Genomic DNA, 22,147 nt, shown 5'->3' on the forward strand with positions numbered 1-22,147 from the left:
TTTAAAAAAAAAAATTCGTTTCCGTAATTAAATATATATATCTCTAATTTTACCTATATTTGTAGTAGGGTTTGTAATCTGTAAGTAATTAATTATACATGTAATTTATACATTTTTTATAAAAAAAATATATGTTATTTAGAATTTTGCAAATATTCTAGAAAATGCTAATCCATTGAAAAAAATCTTTTCCGTGACTAAATAAATTTTTAAAAACGTCAGAAAAAATAGCAGTTAAAATTAATAACAAAATAAGAAGAATAAATCATCAAACATATCAATATTTTTAATGTACAGCATTTAGAAACAACTTAGTAAAATACATATGAAAAATAAAATAATGTGCAAGTTTCAGATGTGCAATGTCAAAAAATTAAAACTGGTAAATTTGAGAACAAATATCCTCAAAATGTTTGACAACGAAAGTCCTCCGGACAATGCAAAATGAATGTCCTCAGGATGTGAAATTGGTGAACTCCTCAGGACATCTGAGAATCAACATCTTCAGGACATCCTGTCATATCCCGGGACATAGCGACTTAAATAAGACATCCTCAGGATGTTAAATTACGATCTCCTCAGGACATCTGAGAATCAACATCCTTAGGACATCCTAAGTATGTCCCGGGATATTGCGACTTAAATAGGACATCCTGAGGATGTTTTGTGCTATGGGGGAACGCGGATCGCGCTCTTCTGGAAGTGACTAGGTAGAGCGAGTTTGCTTTCTCTTGTTTTACGCTTATAGAATTTACACCTCCAAATTTAAATTCATTAACAGTTAATTGACATGTCTTAACTATAATAAGGGATTAGATTTACAAATTATAACATCAGCAGATGTCTGTGTAAACAAATAAAATATATGTAAATACATTGTCGGCCATTAAAATTGCAACACCATGAAGGAAAGCAAATACAAAAAAACAAGATATTTATTGTACGTAAACAGTACGGCATGTACTGTACGTAAAAAGTAAACAGTATACTCAAAATGACTAAATTTGTAAGCAGTTTAAGTGTTCACATGGGTGTAAAATTAGTAGAAACAACCGTTGGATGACAGAAACGGGCAACTTATTCCATGCTGCTTCAAGTCTGTGCCACACTTCATCAACCGTATTAGCCGGAGAGAGGTGGCGGGCCAGTCTTTCAGAAACCAATGACCAGATGTTTTCAGTGTGTGTGTGTGACAGATGTGGAGACTGTTCAGGCCAGGGCAGCAAACGAATACCCTGTGTATCGAGGAAGGTCAGATCACGATGTGCAACATGTGGTCTTGCATTATATTGTTGGAAGATGGCATTTGACAGGCCTCGAAGAGAGGCCACAACAACTCGACGTAAGATGTCAGAAATGCGCTGATCTGCTTTCAAATTAGCGTCGATCCGAATATAGATAGCGTGTCATGTACCCAATGGCAGGTGCAGAGCCCCTGTTCCAATATCGAATGCAAGAGGGTGACGCGCGGTTTTCTTGGAGCGTCCAGAGACGTATACGGCCACCAGAATACTGCACGCAGAACCGGGACTCGTGTGAAAAGACGATATTGTGCCACTTCTGTATCCAGCTTTATTGTTCGGCGCACCAGAACCACAGTCTCCCTCCATACTGCCCTGTCAAGAGAAGCCAAAGTAATGGTCGCTGTGCTGATATCCCGCGCTTGTGCAAACGTTGAAGAATGTACGAGCGGATTCTGAGCGTGCTGCAAACATGCCTATTTCCTGACTATTGGCCCATGATGTGGTTGTACGGTTTTGCAAGGCTGACCTCACAATATATTCGTCCTCTCGGGCGTTTGCCATGGGAGGACGTTGAGATCCTGCATGCCATTCAGTATAACCCTCAGCAACCCATTGATTCCATATTCGCATGACAGTGGTTGGATGTCGACCAGTGCGACGGACGATCTCACGGAATGATAATCCGCATTCTCGATAAGTAACAATCCTGTCTATCAAATTTTGATACTTGGGGGTAAGCACTTCTTATTATTCGAGACATAGCACGATATTCTGAGCAAACTCCGACCTTACAAAGCGGTTTCCGAATGAGAAATGCCAGTTCCATTTGCCGCTGTCGCCGCGTCTAACTTGCTAAGTATGCAATCTGTATACCTGCTGTCGTAACATAGGTGTTTCAAGGAGCGATGCAAGTACAAAAATGCTTGAGTGGGTCCAGAGAACAGGATGAAAGCTGGTGACTCCTTTGTTAGATGAAAGATGTGAAAAACACATTTTACATGATTATACAGTACATAAAACATAAAATACATATTTTCCCCCGAAAATAGACCACTGTTTACATATTAGTTGCAAATATCTGAGAAATCCACTACACAGTTTTTCTTTCATACAGCGCTTCAGATGTCGTTTCTCCCTTCTGCGTCGTCTAAATGCGCTGAAATATTAATCATTTGCATATCCCAAACTCTTCTTCATTTCATATGATTTTGACTTAGACGTCAGATCATTCCTTCTTGGTGCTGTAATTTTAATGGCAGTGTAGTAAATACACTAGTGGACAATTGCTAAGGACGGGATCACAAACGGCTATATTGCGCGTTAACAAGTAAGTGTGTTTAGATGCCAAGTAAAGTAAAATGATTCCACAATATTAGGACATAACAATGAAGATGATTTATTATGCTCAGAAGGCTTTGGTGGTGTGTGTGTATTTAATTATGGCAAAGCACACTAGGGCTATCTACCTAAGGGGAGGGATGCCTTCGTGGAGGACTTTTTAAGGAAAACTGGCTCGTATACACGTTACACATGGGGAAAACCACGAAGACACCCATGCAGCCAGTCCGTTCGAGGGATTCGAACCTCGGACCGAACTACCAGTGTTCAACGACTTTACCGCTCGGCCGCTGGTGGTCCTCGGAAGGCTTTGAAAAATGTTCAACGGACAAAACGGTCATATTGTGTTGAATACGTAAAAGTGAAAAAAAAGCAGTTATTTTCCGCTGGCATTCTGGCGTAAGAACTCGATTCGGTATATATTCCCCAGAGGGCGATGTAAGATTACACACTTCTTGTCATACTTTTTACAACATTATCCAACAGCTGTTGGAGTAATTTATTTTCTTTCTCTGTCAGTACAAGGCTGAGGGTGTCCTTGTTTATTGGAGGGTATTGTCGACCAACAAGACCTTTTCCCCAAAGCATCCCAAAGATTTTTAATGGGATTCAGATCTGGAGAACATGCTGGCTATACAAGGCATTGAATGTCCTCGCTCTCTAGACACTCCCGGACAGCGACTGTTCAATGGCATGTTGCGTTGTCATCCATGAAAACAAATTTATCATCGGCAGCACCACGGAACATGGAAATAGGAAGCTGCAGAACATCATTAATATATCATTAGTCAGCCATAGTCTTAGATGCCAGCCATACGTAGGGGCATGCGGCCATTGATCATACTTCCGGCTCATACCATGATACTGCATCTCGGATTCCTTTTCTGGATATTTTCTGGACGATAAGCAGGAGCATTTTCACGCCAGACCAGTTGACGTCTATGGTCTGGTAAAAGACTGAACCTACTCTCATATAAGTGTAGTACTCAAGCCCAGCCCTATTGAGTCCAATTATGATGCTCGTGATACCATTGTAAACGGGCGGTACGTAGCTGTTTGAAAAATGGAATGCACACAAGACTATGGGGGTATAGTCTTTGATGCAAACGTCTCGCTACAATTTTTTTGGGAGATTCGCTTAGCAGTAGCAGCAAGTAACTGATTTGTTGCCTCAATAGCTGTGCTGCGCCGGTTCTTTTTATCGATAGCACTATGTTTCTATCTTCTGCAGGCGTCGCACTGAGAACACGACCTTCCCCATGATGTTTGCTATGCATTCCATTTGTTTGAAATTATTTCCAAAGCTCAAAGGAGGTCAAACTCCCTAATAACATCTGTTATTTTTCACCCTTCAATGTTTCTAATAATACGGGCACGAGTAAATGAATCTAAGTGATATCGGGAAGACATATCGAAAATTGCAAGTTCATCAATTGATTCTTTCTCATTAAATTTTGCTTTTTAGCAGAAAAGGTCAGTACGCATCATAAGTCATACAGTAACGTATATCGTCATACCGTAACCGTCGTAGGTCATACCGTAATAAATTGAAAAAGTATAATTATGAGATGTTCAGATGTAGCAACTCTAAGAAATTAAGACAATGATATAAAATATAAAAATACAAACTATGAATATAATAAAATACAAACACATTACATTATAACAGCATGATGTTGAATAATGAAAACCAGTCTGTTTCAAGTATCAAAATAAATTTGTATTGACCTTGTAACGTCGTGTATTCTAGCTATCATTAAATGTACACGGCGTTGAAGACTGTTTAGTGAATATCATCAAGTCTTTTAAAGTACTACAAAGTCAGGAGAAGGGTGTATTCAACCTTTTATTAACTCAAGTTTAACAGTCGACACCATTGTACTTACAAAAGGCAACAATTAAATTAAACGATAAGGAATAACTGAACATTGATGGGGTTAAGTATAGCCGAACAGTTTCACAGTTTAACTATCGCACAAGCTGGCTCTGACTCGAAGTCGGGGTGAAAACAAGTGTAGTGACAAGAATAACTCAACGCCGCAGAATTCTAATCCTTAGATAATCAATGTTAGCAACGTGGCCTTCAAGCAGGAAGAACACGCTCTGATTTCACCGTCCAAAACCTTCCTTTAAACACTTTCCTTCATTCTACCTAATTTCAGTATCGTTCATGCTGGAATTTGTATTCTGGCTGGAAAATTAAATGAGGTTTGATAGAAAAAGTTACTTAAAGGGTTAAAATTTAAATAATCATCTACAACCTCTTTCACAATTTTTCGGTCAAAAGGTATGTCACAGTTATTAAAACACTTCATTCTAAACCTGTTAAAATAAGGATGCTCGATTAAAAATTGATGTAGTGAGAGAAATGCATTGCATTCGGAACAAACTGGTTCATTCGCCCCTCTCAGAAGAAAACCATGAGTGACAGATTCTAGGTCGGGTTAGTAGACTTCCAGTTCTTGGTAATTTCCCAGTATTCGAATCTAGTTTTCACACGTCTTAGCTTATTATCAAGCTGAGCATCCAGGCTTTTTGCCATTTATTTAAGATTTCCTATTTGCTGAACCTGCTGATATCATCAAATGGGAAAAGTGGACTGGAGAAATCGATTACAGACTTTGGCGTCTTCCAGCTCGTTACCACATGTTATGCCCACATGTTTAGGTACCCAACAATACGATTCCTTAATTTTAGAGTGAGAATATGGATATCTATTATGACAGGGTTCTGGGTATTAGAAAATGATTCTAACCATTTTTAATGCACTAAGAGAATCGATATGTATTTTAATCTTTCTCTGGCTTAACACGGATGTAAATGAAAGCGCATAATATACAGCAGTAAATTCTGATATGAGTGCTTAGAAAACGTTAGCAGTCGCCTCCCACAATGTGATCTCCAAAATCCTTGTAGCTTAGCCTGTGCTCGAGAAAAGTTGTTTATACACCAAATCGTTAGTATTTCTTTTCCCAAAATATCCAGAAACGTCAAGAAGTGAACATACTTTTAAAATGAGATTTCAAAAATTTTCACTGGCTGGATGCTCAAATAGATCACCTGATATTTTTCAGTTAGTGAGCGAACTCTCAGATAGAAATAAAGTATACAAGAACGTCAAGCATTAACCAGGCGCTCACAGATATCATCTAACAAAACCAGCTTACAAGGATGATCAAGTTGTGATAGTCTCCTAAAATAAAATAATAGCAAAAAGACGCCTTTGGTGATGGTTCGTAAAGAACCAACGTATAAGCTATGAACTGGAGAAGTTTTGAAAGCTCCAAATCGACAACGCCTGATGGTGAACAGGATCTATCTCAATAACAGCGTCGTGCCGATCCATAGGCAACTGAGTGGTAGTATAATCTAGAGTGGATAAGGGCTACGTTGTGCAACCCAGGTGGTATTCGCCATTACTTTTAAAATATTTAATATTTTGAATATTTTTTCTCGGGTATTATACTTATGGAATCAAAGTCAGTTTTCTCTCGAATACCAACCCTAAAAATTTTATTTCGGATATAATTAGAATTTGTGAACTTCGGAGATGAAGCTCATTCTCAGGATGGAAACTTGCTTTAGACAGAAGTGCAGGCAAATGATCTTCTTTTCTGAAACCATAAATCCATGTTTCCTTGACCATGTCTGTATCCTGTTAAGAGCACTTGGCAGTTGCCTCTCCCCATACCTCATATCCGCCCCTTGGCAACTTACCTATGGCATAGAACATAGCCTTGAGATACACCCTCTTCTTGTACAAAAACATTTGATAAAATCGAGCCAATCCTTACATGAAAATTCCTTGCTTTCAAAAAATTCTGAATGAAAAGACAGGTTACCGCGCAAACCACTAGCTTGAATATTACGCAAAACACCGTGTTTCTTAGCCTTATCTTAAGCCTTTTCTGTGTCAAAAAGACAGAAATAAGATGCTTCCTTTTGGAAAAGGCTTAAATAATAGAGGTTTCGAAAAGGAGCATATTGTTGATGGTTATTCTACCTCTGCGGAAACCGTACTGTTATGGCGAGAATTTGTTGTTCTTTTCGAAGTAGTACACTAGGCGGCGGTTTACTATTTTTTTCAACAGCTTGCAAACACAATTGGTAAGGGATATTGGCCGATAGCTGAAGTGATTCTTCGGGTCTGTCCCTGGCTTAGCTATGGCGATGACAATAGCTTTCTTCCTGACACTCGGAAAAGAGTACTCCTTCCACACTCTATTGTAAAGAGCGAGAAGTGCAGACAGTGACTTAAAGATGCTTTAGTATTTCATAATTGATACCATCTGGACCCAGACTAAATCTATGCATTTGCAATAAAGATCTCTTTAGCTCAAGCATGCTGAAATCACGATTGTAGGGTTTCGAATTGGAAGGATTGAATGGAATGGGAAATTTCTCAGAGCGATTCTTGAAAGAAATGCTAGTTGGTTATTGCTGCCGCTTCAAATGGTAACAAACGTCTCACCAATATTATTTGCACTTTCTTCCGTGCTGCTAATCACTCGTTAATCGCTGCTAATCAATCACATTTTAGAAAGGAAAGGTAGCCGTCTTTACACATTCCGCATCCTTTCTTAATTCTTTCTCAAACTCGTTTACTCGATATGGAGAGTGTTGTGAAACATAGGAAATCCAGAAATCCTTTTGGTTGTTTCATCTTACTCGTCTCGAATTTTTCTTTAAGTTTTTTGTAGGCAATAAGTTTTGAAAAAGTGGGGTGTCTATGAAAAACTCCCCAAACTTTGTTGCCTCGGAGCTTCCTGGCAATTACGGCTCAACCAAGGTTGTGAGTATTTACGAAGATTTTTTGATGTGAGAGATATGGTGTTCTTAGCTGCCTGAAGGATTGTATGTGTAATTTTCTCTTTTGCTTCATCGATGAGCACATTGTTCTTCATTAATTCACTGATCTCTGACGAAAAAGTTCCAAATCGTCTTTACGTAAAATGAAACATGCAGGTATTGAAGTGGATGAAAGCCCTGAAAATGAGATGTAGCTCAGAAAATGATCTCAAACGTAGGGATAATTTCCAACACTAAATGAACAAAATGGCAGAAATGAAGGCGAGTGAAGGATTATTAAGATTAGAGGTGTAGCGTCGGTGAAATAATTTCCAGAAATATTATGAACAGTACATAAACAAACTTTTGCATTTTCTTAAATAAAATGCTGTGAAAGTGCTTATTTATACGTTTCTAGTTATATTTATATTAAATTATTTAAACTCCATTGTTATTTTGAAGGCTGTCTTTTGTCATAATTTAATTTTATCATTCAGTTAATGTAATCAAAATATTCGCGGACAAACTTGATCATATTAAGCGGCGCCTACTGAATATCGCTTATGTTTATAAGCATCAAAATCATTATACAGTTTTCTTACCCTACATAAAGGTGTTATAAAGTTCTGTAAAAAAAAATCCAATATTAAACTTCTTTAGAAATATGGCCCAATTTTCTAAACTAAGTCACAGACGTTCTATAGAATTCTATAAAATTTTGGATATGTCTACTCAGTTATGTACTATAAAAGATCGTATAGAAGCTTTTGGGTATTTAAAAGCATTATAAAAGCAAACAAAAGGGGAAAAAAGTTTATTTTGGGATAAAAAGAATAAATTAAATTTTAATTTTTGAAGAGAATTTTTAACCTTGTTTAAGTCTGGAAATAATTTATGAGGTAGTGGAAGGGTAAAGGAATAAAATCTTTTGGTATGGACGTGACTTTTGCGAATTAAAATTTTAATACTCTTTTGATTTCAGAGATATTCGAGTAAACATAAATACATTTTAAATAATAATTAAATTTAGTTAAAAGTAAGAAACTATTTTCTCTCAGTTGTACATTTGCAATAATTAAAAACATTAATTTCAAGTATTAAAATTTTACTCTTGATAGCATAAATTTAATATTTTAATTATTTTTTAGGAATTTAAATTGATTTTATGGTTTCAGAAGATTTATTTTTATATCATGTAAGCAATACTGTCGTTGCATAGCGTTAAGCTAGAGGGAAAAACGCAAAAATAAGTTAACACTTATGAATAAAAACATGCTTATAATTGTTTTTGTATTATCAGTGCATGTTACATCAGTAACTGAAAATTTGCATTTCTTGCTTTTTGAAAACTTTGCAGATTTCTCTAGAATACCTTTCCATAGAAGCTTTATATAATTTCTATATGATTTTGCAAAGCATTTACATAGAATTCTATTCCGTGAAAGTTTTATAAAGTTTCTGTAGAACTTTACAGAGAAGCATTTTTATGCAGAATTACCAATAAAGTTCCATAGAAATTTCTATAGAGCTTTATCAACCTCTATATAAATCTTTCGTAAAGATATAGCGTTAAAAGGAATTATACTTATGTTGAAATTTTGAGTATGAGTTGTTTAAGTACTAATTATACTTCTAATCTATTAAACGTACATAAATGTGTATGCGAAATGAACTGAAATACTTTTTGCAGTTATTAATGTAACAGGAAAAGGAAATTATTTTTCAAAATATGTTTCAATTCTCACCTTGCAAAATGTGTGCTTAAGTTCCAGTTCATGTTGAATTTATGAGTGTCCTTTTAGTTGTAACTTCAGAATTTCCGTGGAAAGCGCAATTTATCGTCTGAATAATACATGAGGTCACACTTTTTCTAGGCTTTGGAATGCTCAATAACAAGTTTCCATGACCGGAATATTCAGCCACTTCCGTGCATTATAAATGTTAAAAGTACGTTACTTGCTATTTTCTTCTGCTATTTCTTATGAAGATTTCTTTGCGAGAAATTTGCATTTTCCAGTAACTTAAATACAGCTAATATTTCTTGTGTCAAAATTTACTTATACATTTAAAGTGACATAATTCTATATGTAAACCTAGCCCATATACACAAATGCACGTTTTAATATGCGCTTTACTGTGTAGCTTTGCAATATTAGTATAATGAAGCAGTTTCTTAAGCTAATTTATTTCTGCATTTTCTATTTTTCTTTGGCTTTCGTATTATAATACTCTCTTTATCTGAAAAAATATTTCCTGTTTCAAAGATAAAGCCGACTCATTTTCATAGTATAAGCAGTATTTTCAGTATCACTTTACAATAAATTCTCGCAGTCACTATTGGGTGCCTCTGTGATGTAAGTGTTGGTACGTCTAGCAAATAATCGGAAGATCTGGAGTTTGAATCCCGGCGATAGTATAGCTGATTTTTCATCTTTCCTGCTTTTGAAAAGTTAGATTCTACAATAATTTATATTTAACGATAACTTACAAGGCAGAATTTCGCAAATATATTTCATTCGCCACTTCTTTAGATTGGTTTGGTTCGTTTGATTATGGCAAAGCACTCGAGGACTATCTACCTAAGAGGTGGGTTGCCTTGGTGGAGACCTTTTAAGGGAAACTGGGTCATATACACATTACGCATGGGAAAAACCACGAAAACGCCCACGCAGTCAGCCCGTTCGCGGGATTCGAACCTCGGACCGAATTACCAGTTTGCTGCGACTTTACCGCTCGACCGCTGGTGAACCACATTCTTTTGATTGAACGCAATGTTCTGCGATTTTCTTATTGGAATAAAGATCTAATTTGCAGAAAAGTGCAACTTATTTAGAAGATTTACTGGATTTATTAAAAAATAAATTCTTCTAGAAATAAATACATAAACTGTAAAAAAATGCAATGCATTTCTAAAAAAAAAGTTTTAATAATAATAATAATAATAATAATAAATAAAACTAAACAATAATAATAACATATTTATATCAAAATCAAGTTAATTTATATGAATTGTAAAAGTTGTAACTGTTTAACAGTTTGTTCTGCTATTGCGAAAACATTTATGAAAAAAACGTTGCTATAGCACGATGTTCATAAATGTCGTTAGCCAAGCAAGAAAACTACAGATTCTCATTGTCGTCCAACTAAAAAAATTGTTGACACACAACGATCAGCTGAAATAAAATGATTTTCTTAGTATCAACCAATGCGAAAGCAGTGTTTCCAGTATCTCTTCGTTCTCTTTTAATTTAAAGAGAAGAATGTGTACTCTGCTTATAACCCGAAATACAAATCCATGAAATGACAACAGCCCGTAAGCGGCCGAGGGGCAAAGTCACTGAACATTGGTAGTTAGGTCCGGGGGTTCGAATCCTGGCGAATGGGCCGACTGCATGGGAATTTTCGTGGTTTTTCCCATTGTACGAGCCAGTTTCCCTTAGAGAGGAAGTCCTCCAGCACGAAGTCGTCCCTACCTGTAAGCAAACAGCCTTCGAGCACTTTACCGTAATCAGGTAATACAAACCATAAGAAGACAAGTATATATACGGGCATTATATACAGATACAGAAATATAAAGATTTATATACAGAGATCATGGACGTAAAGCGTAGCATGTCAGAGCTGGACAGAATTTACGAGGATAATGGGGATAGAATATGCTGAATGCAGCTGCTTCTAATTGACTCATCTTTTAACGTAGAATTATCTGGATGTTGCTAAGATTCAGTTTTTGTCAAAAGCTTAAGTGTACAGTTCGTACAATTGTTAAAATGGCGAAGATAAAATACCAATTCGTACCTAAAATTATTCATTATAATGGCAAGTGTCTGTTGTCCAGATATCTAGAATTTAAAATTTAGATATTTGCATGGCGGGTACTTAAAAATTGCTTCGCGGGAACCTCGTTGTCGAATCCTATTTTAGTGGAATCCCAAGACGGTAATACACAAATAAAAAATTGCCAGCTAGCAAATCAGGAAGATCTTATTCCCTATTTATTCAAGAAAATGGGGTAGACATTTACAGAATAAGTACATTAAGAGCAGCCGATATCAAATTAACGTTCATTATTTTTGTTTTGACTGACCAATATTTATTACTTGTTTTTCTTTACTAATCATACTATTTGCCTTAAATATTTAATTTATATTTTGTAGGTGAGCCAATATCTGCAAAATTGCTGTGTTCGACGTTCCACTGCCAAAACAGCAGCCGATAAATTTTATGATTTAGTGCGAGAAGCACCTCAAGATCCATCCAACGAAGATAGTGACGTAGATGAATGGCGACTACTACTGTGGAAACAAGCACTAGGCCCAATCTTGTCTGGCAAAGCACACACAGCCTACACCATTTGGAAAGAAGCGCGGGTGCGATACATGCATATGGGACCAGAGCTGGAAGACTTGCTGCTAGAATTACACAAGCACTACAAACTAGGATTGCTCACCAACGGCCCATCGTCTTGTCAATGGGAAAAAATCCGTCGCGTGAATGGTTTGATGTACTTCGACGTCATTCTTGTAAGCGGAGACATTAAGCATGCGAAACCAAGTGTAGCCATATTCGAAGAGGCATTCAGGAGGCTGGACGCATCCTCGCTGGAATGTGTTATGGTAGGTGACCGTCTGGACACCGATATTAAAGGAGGACTGCGCGCAAACTGTGCTGCAACTGTGTGGGTAACCAATAGCGACATTCCCTTAGAAGAAGCTCGTCCTAAACCGGATTTCAAAATCTCGAATGTCAGGGAGTTGGTTGATCTGCTACCGGAAAGAAAAGGATTCACATCTTTGTGCAAAGATAGGAGTCTAGGTGTATTCCACAGTCTAAGAGATGACGAAGTCTGGAAAAAAGATCATTGATTTACAAAGCAGCATTGGTGAAGTGAATTTAGCATCTGAAATGATTATTTTTGAATTCCACAGCCACAATGAATTCTGAAGATTCAATGTGGTTGAATGAAGAAAATGCTTATTTTTTCCATACTTTCAATTTGCTATGCATACATAAGGCATATCTTGTTCCATGTTTTCGAACATGCATTTTTTACACATAACGCTGAAGAAATTCAATAACGCTGAATGAGTGTATTAGTCGTTACAATTCGGAATCCATGCAAGGTATTTTAATTTTCAAGATTAATGAAAACCGCTGTCAATCGTTTTCCAGCATTTGTTAACAAAACGAATTTTGTATTTTTTTTTATTTTGTTGTGTTATTATTAGGGAATATTTTTCAAATTTTCAATCGATTGATAGCAAAAGTTCTTAAGAAATTGTTTGTTATATAATAAGAATGTTAATCAAAATGGCAAATTAAATAAAATTGAAATTTAATGAAAAATTTCAATTTTATTATCAATTTGGCGTTATTATCAAGTGAAGTTAATATCATGTGTAATGTGTAATGCTTTTCTTGCATGCTTTGCTGGTTAAATGAGAAGATGTTCAGGAGGATTTAGAAAATTCTACTCCGGCTATCTGAAGTACTGAACCACAAAGAGAGTTTATGGGAAGAATCCATGGATTAATAGTCACAAATGTAATCCGATACTTGTTGCTTCTTCGAACACTGGAAACACTGAACTGTTGGTTCGTGAAAAACTCATAAACAATGAATTAGTACTAATCTCAATCAAGGAGAGGACTTACGCACCCGATTAACGACTAAATCAATGCACGAAACTTTTGTGCTTATTACCGCTAAATCATTCATACATAGGTTAAGGTAATGTTATGAGCAACAAAGCTGATATGTAACAAAAGTGCTCATTTTTTATTTGAATAGATAAGGCAACTTATGAATTTTATATGGCCCTCCTCAAGGGGGTCGTTTAGTGCAGTGATCTCAAATTGAAATCGGATGCGGGTCGAATGCACGCAGCTGAGGGATCAATTTATTTTTTTACCTTAATCAAAATAAACACACAACATCGAACATTTGTTTTTTTTTTTTAACAAAACAAATTTTTAACTAAATTTGAAATTTTATTTACTAAATATTTATCGAAACATACATAAACAGCAATAATAATGACACAAAGAACAAATTCCAATGTATATTTATTTTCTGTGTGAAATCTAAAGATTGGTATCTGCAAGAAATTTTTGTTGGTTAAACTCTGTAATTCAAATATTAATATTAAATTCTAAAAACGATACTGATAATAATTCTGATATGTTGAATTAAATACTAAATAACTTAATTTTAATTGAAACAAACAATAAACATATTACGAAAACTTGTGAATAAATAACGATAACCTATTCTCCTTCTTTTATTTATTAAATTTTTCTTTAACGCATACCAAAAAGATACAAATATTTATATGTAAATAATTATAAACTTCTTTATTTCTCACCTGAGCTTTCCACTACAGCATATCATATGGTTGTTTCTATTTCGATAAAGTTTGTAACCTTGAAAAAAATGACTAGAAGCTAAATTATAATGAATTCTAGATGCTCATAGATTAGTCTGGTTCTTTCTTCTTATTAATTTTCAGTTGCGGTCAAAAAACTTCATATAAATGTATTTCCAAACAAAGTTATTATTCTTATTTCAAAAATTCGTAACTAAGGGTACTTATCTTTAGACCAATGTGAATAAAAGTAAATCAAACTGGTATCTTCAAATCTTTGAATAAGATTTATATCAAAATGTTTATATCAAATTAATTAGCTCCGTTTGTAAATTTTTGGGACGCTACCGACTTTCGTTTTTAATGACAACGAAAACAACGTAAAACGGGACTCCAAATCATTAAACTATTAACCCGTCCTTTAAATTTTCTGCATAATAAATAATGTCATAATAATGCTAATATTTTACAAGAAATGTACATGGGGGGGCGATGTAAAATTGCTTCGCGGGATGCATGTGGCCCGCAGACTGCCAGTTTGAGACCACTGAATTATTGCACTCGATGAGATGTACAAAAAAAAAAAAAGAGGGGGACAGTTCTATATCTCCCAATCTACTGGGCCGATTGACGAAATTTAAATTGTGTTCTTCATGTCTCGAAAGCGTGATTTAGGATATATATTAGATTTATATATAGCATCATTTTAACATAGGTATTTTGACACAAAATCGTGAATAAATCGTGATTGAATAAGATTTATATCAAAATGTTTATATCAAATTAATTAGCTCCGTTTGTAAATTTCTGGGACGCTACCGATTTTCGTTTTTAATGACAACGAAAACAATGTAAAACATGTATATTATATATTTGATTTATATATTAAATTTATATATAGCATCATTTTAACATAGGTATTTTGACTCAAAATCGGAATTTTTCTGAAATAACATGCCATTTTTTTTTTCCATATTTCGATTCTACGACTCAAATTATGCCAGACTACCAAGTTTTGCAAAAATCTCACAAGTAGTTTTTTTTTTAAAATTAGCTCTCAAAATTTTAGCTCTTCAATGTTAATTGAATTTGGTATATATTTATTAATATCTCATTTTTTATTAGACTTTTTGATTCTTCCTTTCGCATTTCGAAATTTAGGTTCATTCCAAACAAATTTCACCCATTTTTTATGATTTATTTTCAAAATTTGTATTTTTAAATAGTTTTTAGAAATTTTTCGAAAAAAATTTTGAATTTTAACCTATAAAATTTTTAACATCATCTTAAAGTAGGTGTATTTCTAAGCATACCTGCAAAAAATTAGACTTTTTTATTCAAAATTTTATAACATATACTCGAATTCACATATTTGCGCGGTTTGAAATTTGGCATGTTTTTTTGAGCGATAATAACGCCAAATGTGGTTCATGGAAACCTTAAATTTCAAATAAATTTTTACGGAGAATTAATTATATGAAATTTTTTCCCTCAATGATGCGTAATAAATATTTAATAATACTACATGAAAAGCTATTTTTTTTTAAATTATAGATGATATTCAAATTTTTAACTTCTTTTTTTTTTAATTTCTTTCCTTTTTCCCCTTTTTCTAAAAATATTTGTAACAGTAAATTTTTACCTTTGCCGTGTTATCGTCTGCTACTTTAACTTCATTTAAACTGAATTATCTAAAACTGACAAAAGTTCGTTTGATGTTTATTTTCCCAATATTTTTAAGCACAGAAGACGTTGACACATTGGGTCATGTCCCAGATCTAAAAAACATATATATTACCATAAATTTTTACATTAATCCTCTTAGAAAAAATGTCTTCTCTCGTCTTGTAGATTATATAAAAAACATCTTTAATATAGAAATTTTTAGGCTTAAAAACTCGAAATAATATGATTAAGATTTTTTGCACCCGATATAAGATTTTTTGCAATCGATATAAGAATTCGGTTATTCGGTGGTACAGGATAAGCGTTGGAATGGTTTATTTCTTTCTCATTTAACAAAAATCTTTTAATTCAAATATTTATCCTTTGGACTTTGCTTTAAACTTTATTTATAGTTAACATGTTTAGAAGCTGTCTTCAGCTGAAACGCATTTAATGCAACTGATATTTTAAAGCAATTTGACAAGAATGCAAAATTTATGGAAGTGTAACAATCTAAAATTCTTAATATTTTTACTTAACAGATGTAGAAGTAAGAGAAATAAGGTAGAAAAGCAGAAATTTAAAGAGAAATTTACTTCAAAGAATTTGGGTGTTCAAAAAGAAAACACTCGGACGTGCACACCAGCAAATAGCAGCAAATGAGTTAGTACTAACGGAAAAGACAAAACCATATCATTACAGATTAAATTGAAAAGCGACTGGTTTTCGACTAAACCAAATATAACGTATAAATTTAAATTACGTCATAAAATATCATATCGTATCATAAACGGAACATCCCATGATTTCTCAGTCGAATTATTTGAAGATTCAGGAATTTATCCAGAGACGTTATAAGGTATTACTCCCGCCTTCTTAGCGTGCCTTCGTGATGTAGTCGTCTGCACGCACGGTGCGTATTCGAGAGGTCCGTTGTTCAATTCCCAGCGAGGGCATTGCTCCTTTTTCATTTCCCCTGATTACAAAAAAATACCTAATGTCTCTACAGTGGCGCCCGAAAAAAAAAAGGTGATGAATGGTGATTCTTCACCACCAGACTCTGGCGACTTTGTCCCCTAATCTACAGTCGCCCTTTAAAAGAGGGGTATATAAAGTATTTCCCTCGCCTTCTTAGCGTGTCTTCGTGGTGTAGTGGTCTGCACGCTCGGCGCGTATTCAAGAGGTCCGTGATTCGATTCCCGAGGAGGGCACTGCACATTTTTGAAGTCTCCTGCTTCCAGAAAACACTAATGTCTCTAAAGCGTATATGGATATCATCTAAAGACGTTTTTCCTCGTGATGAAACCAGTCTTTCCTTTCATCTCATGCCTTCAAAATGCTTAGCCACTAAAGACTGGTAAAGGCTCCGACCAAATACTGATGAAATGGATGGAATTTCATTATCAAATTAGGACAAAGCAGGGCTATCTGCTTAAAAGGAAGGATGCCTTCGTGAAGAACTTTCTAAGGGAATCCAGCTGGCATACACGTTACACATGAGAAAAAACACGAAGACGCCCGTGCAACGAGTTCCTTTGCCGAGATTCGAACCCCGCAGCGAACTGCCAGTGTTCAGAGACTTACCGCTCGGCCGTTTGTGGGCCTTTTTGAAATGGAAGACGATAACTTTATTTGAAATAAATGTCAGAAATAACAAGATGCTTCGAAAAGTTGCATGCTTTTTAATATACTTGCAGAATGCCTGAATAAAAAGAGCAAGCCATTGAGAAGAAAAAATAAATTTTTTCATAAAATTTAGCACTTTTTTTTAAAATTTAAAACTTTATTAATCTTGTGATATTTGATTCTTGCGATTTCAAAAATAAAATATTTGACTAAAATATGAATGACATTTTAAGAAACTAAATGTAGGATGATAAAATTGTGTAAAGTGGGCACAATTATAAAACTGTTTCAAGCAATATATGCAAGTCATCCCAAGTTAAAATGTCAGTTATACATATCTCTTATTTATATATATTTTCTGAACGGAACATAGAAAGGCGTGTTAACTGTGCTTTACTGTATTTTCTCTTTTAATATATGCAATTTTCAAATGCACAGTAATCACAAAGTATTCTTCCGAAAGAAATGCAATTCAAATAAATAAAGTCAAATTCTGGAAAATTTATATTAATAAATATATTTAAAATGCTCAGTTAGAATGAATAAATAGAAAATTTTAAAACTATTACCTGAAGAGACAATGCAACACAAACAATTAAAATAAAAGTCTAAAAATTTTAAAATTACCTAAAATAATAATTATGACTAAAAATATATAGTATAAAGAAAACTATCTGAAAAAAAAAAAAAAAAAAAGATGCACCTATTATTTAAACTACGCAGTTCGAATGAGTAAATGGAATTAAAATTTTTAAAACAGTTATTCGAAAGAAACCGTGCAACTTAAACAATTAAAAGGAAATTCGAAAAAGAAAAAATTACTTCAAATAATACTAACAATTATAATTAAAAATATAAGGTAAAGAACATTATTTGAAAGAAGGAACGATCGTTTCTTTTTTTCTTCTCACGCACGATGTAAAAAGGGAAATGAAAATAGGTTGCCACATATTAAAAAGTTCGCCAAGTGAACTATTTTTGGCGCAAGCGCAAACTTTAAAAAAAAAAAAAAAAAAAAAAAAAAAAAAAAAAAAAAACGGCTACATAAATTGTTGAATTTCTCCGTAAATATTGCACCAACTTTTACAAAATTCAATATTCAGGCATAATTTGAGTCGTATAATCGGAAAATGTAAAACAATTGGTATGTTATATCAGAAAAGTCCGATTTTGTGTCAAAATACCTATGTTAGAATAGTGCTATATATAAATGTAATATATATTATAAGTCGAGCTTTTGAGACATGAAGAACGCAATTTGAATTTCATCAATCGGCCCAGTAGAACGGGAGATATAAAACTGCACCCCCCCCCCCGCAGTGTACATTGACAGTCTCGGTTCTCTGTATACACGAACCAATTATCTTTGTCTTAATAGTCTGTCGTCGTTTGGAGACAGAGGCGGAAAATTTTGAATTTTACGGGTAAGGAACAACTGGTCTCATTTCGTACAGCTTTGGTTTTTTTAATATAGCAGCTATAGTAAACTTACAGTTTAATTGCTTCCTAGCAACCTAACAAATGCGAAAAAGTTAACATTATATTTTTTTATTAAAACATTTATTATGATATATTATTACAAAATGTGAATGATAAATTATGGAAAATCCATCATACAAATATGTTATATCGTACTTACTCGCGTAAGGCTCTGATATTTTTTAAGATCATTTTCTTCAAAGCATTTAAGAAATAGGCTGCCTTGAATTTTAAAATGAATTCTGCTACATAGTGGTTATTTTCATCATTATTCATTATTATTTTTATCAGTTCATTGATCTACTCGTGAACGAAGCATGGACTCTGCTTCATTACTCCAACAGCGAGGAGCTTCAAAAAAAAAAAAAAAAAAAAACGGGAAAATCTAATGCTGTTATGGGTCTGAATATTATTGCACGTGGTAAGACTGACTGAACGGTGACGAAGACGATGTCAACGGGGATGATGACAACGATTTGCAAGCTGTAAAGACGAGACAGACAGTCGTTCCAAGAGCATTTAAAGATTTGAGGTTTAGAGAATAGCAATGAGTAACAAACACTAAGAGCGGGAGAGATTCAGGTTACAGAGAAGTAAAAAGGCGTTATCTTATTAGATACTGCATGTTAATATTACTACGCATTCTTAGTGAAACGTAGGTTTCTTTTTAAATAAATAGTATTGTGATAATTACCGGCGATTTATTTGTCAGTACATTTCATTTGTTATGTTCTTACTGTAACTGCTTTCTTTGGAAATCAGTCGTATAATTTTCGCCTTTCAATTTTCGTAAGATAACACTAGTAAAAAAGATGGGAGGTGAAGTGCGCGAGTGAATACGGTACATCATTCAATTGTTTATTTTGTTACCTTATGTATAATATGTATGTAAATATAATACTTAAATACAATTTTTGAGTTAGATATATTACCATATTCACAGCATTATACATATATATATATATATTACAACACATGAAGTTTAGAATTATAACAATCCATAATGTTTTAATTAAATAAGAATATAAATGCTCTGATTCCATTCGAGCACATTATCTTATCACACTGGTGCCTATATATAGAGTAACTTCAAATTCAACTTGTTGCTTTTATGTATTTTAATGCAAACTGATTATAATAAAATATATTATTCTATATTTTGGAAGTCATTTTATTTTAAAATGGAGATAAACATCTTTAGCTGTTATTTTTATGCTAATAGTAATTAACAGAACTGTTGAAGGAATTATAATTTAGAATTAGGCAAAAATCAACCTTGGATTAATCAATTTATTTTGAATTAAAATCTAGCGATTTCGAGGATGGTCTGATCTTGACAAAGTACTTTTACTCGTGAAGAAGAGGAACCTAACTGGCCTCGAAAGCAACAGCATTTTCTTTATTCAAAATAAATGTCAAGGAGGTTGCTTTTTTTCCTAATATTAAATTTTATTATGACAAATTTCTGTTCCAGTTAAAAACAAAGGAAGTCACTGAAGTTGATTCCAAAATGGGTTGGTTTGTTGATGGAATTCCCAGCGCACAACTTATAATATTATGTTGAGCCAAACAAGTGGTCATATAACTCAAATTTAAAAATAGCAACATCATATATACATGATAAATTTAAATATATAACCAAACCAATCTACACAATTGACATTTCATGGATCAATGGACGTAGTGGCCATTTTGATAATAATCAGGCAAATGAATTAGCCAAAGAAGCAGCTCTTAATCAAGATGGTATTTAAATCACCTTTCCATGGCTTCGCTTAAATTTTAAGAACCAACTAAAACAACTTGCTTCAAAATATTGTCAAGGTTTGTGGAGCAATACTTCACAGGGAAGACGCATATATAACTTGATCCCCTATGTAAACTTCGCATCCCTGTGTTCGAATCCTTCATTATATTATTGTATAACAGGACATGGATCCTTCCCCACATATTTCTACACAAAAAATATGGCGAACTCCGACAACTGCATGTGTGGGGAACAGGGAACTGCTGATCATTACACTTTCTCATGCTTCTTAACTGAGGATAATCACATCAAACTGATCTTCTAGCATACCAAAGGTTTCTAATTAAAGAAAACATCACTATCCGAAGTTTCAAAAAATTATGCAACGAATCTGTTCGTACAGTATAGATCTTTGCCAAGTATAAGTTCTCATGCCGTATAAATTTAATAAACTTTTACATTCTGTGAATATATTCATAAGGATTCCACTTGTGAATTTTATAAAGTCTAATAACCTTTTTTTTACTGTGATAACCATGTGGATATCTCTTTAGTATTATTATTACAGATCATTATAACATCGTGTTCTCAGTATTTCTCATAATGTTTATCTGTATACTTATTATGTTTATCTGTTATTTTGTTACACCAAAACAGGTTATCAATTTAATTTGTGAATTTCAAACTGTATTGAAACTATATTATAATCTGTTTATGTTCTAAATCGTTATTTTTAATAAATACTAGATGCGCTGTGTACGGTGGGACTGCACGATGTACATGAGAATAGGTAAACTCTGGATCGTTTGGAAAGTTTCAGTTGCTCATTTCCTCAACCTTTCTTTGTGCTTATAAAGCTTGCAATTTTTTTAGCATTAGTTAGTATGGGAATTCATTACCAGCCGACCCATGGTAATGCTGGTGTCTCCCATACTTTTACCTTATACCTGTACTTATGCATATAACACACAAAAACAAATTAAGCCATTTAAAAACCAACCAAATTAAATTATAAAACCAGTTTCTCGCAAATACTGAAATAAATTAAAACTAACCTCTTTTCCTAAACTAAATGATTAAATATTCAAGAGGTAAATCAGAACTATTAAAATATTTTAAACGGAGACTCTTAAAATCTACGCATTCTACTAAAACATGGCGCACTAAAAAAGGGGCATTACATTTTGAGCAAATGGGCTCATTCTTGGCTTTTAAAAGATAGCTGGCTATATGTAACATGAGAATGACTAATTCTAAGCCGAGTCAACAGGATTTCCTCCTACTGGCTTTTATTGGCTTCCTAGTCTTCCACTTTGGATTCTACATTTCTCAGCTCATGAAACTGAATTTCCAGAGTCACTGCCATTTATTGGTGACACTCTGCCTGATGCCAGCGCTGATATCATTAAAAGGAACAAGCCGATTAGACAGTTCAACAGCAGACTTAGGTGTGATACCTGATAGCTCTTTGCCTTTTATTCCCACATATCCGGAACCCAGCAATAAAGCATTAGATAGCCTCGTTTCTTCAAGTTAAAATTTAGTTTTATCACATCAACAGTTACTGGAGTCTGCGTGTCAGAAAAGTCTAAAGCTTTCAGGGCATTTAAACGAGTCAGTATAAGTTATATATTTCCTACAGCATAGTTTAGAAGTGAAAGAAAAAGCATAATCTACAGCAGATAATTCGGAAGGAAGAAAAAAAAAAAAAAAAAAAAAAAAAAAACAAATATTATATAAATCTTCTATGTGAATGACAATAGCATAAGATGCTTCAACGTGAGTAGTTCCTTTTGACCTGCCTGTGTATATAGGAATATTTTTGCCTATGTTCATTTGTAAGAGCAGTCTGTATACGATCTCGTTAGTATTTCTTTTGTAACGATAGTAAAACAT

General features: G+C 34.0%; 1 protein-coding gene across 2 annotated transcripts in view; it reads left to right on the forward strand.

The window, feature by feature from the left end:
- Window positions 1-19,661, forward strand: part of LOC146999163 (N-acylneuraminate-9-phosphatase) — a 107,551-nt gene extending 87,890 nt beyond the window's left edge. For both annotated transcript variants that reach the window (XM_085817931.1, XM_085817932.1), the window contains one exon: window positions 11,528-19,661. In XM_085817931.1, coding sequence (XP_085674057.1) covers window positions 11,528-12,235 — 708 coding nt within the window. In that variant the 3' untranslated portion in view covers window positions 12,236-19,661. The remainder of the gene's footprint in view (window positions 1-11,527) is intronic.
- The last annotated feature ends 2,486 nt before the right edge of the window (window positions 19,662-22,147 follow it).

This window comes from Stegodyphus dumicola, chromosome 1, assembly GCF_044657685.1.
Source record: "Stegodyphus dumicola isolate Sdum_Otavi_A_Nest chromosome 1, ASM4465768v1".
Classification (NCBI taxonomy): domain Eukaryota; kingdom Metazoa; phylum Arthropoda; class Arachnida; order Araneae; family Eresidae; genus Stegodyphus; species Stegodyphus dumicola.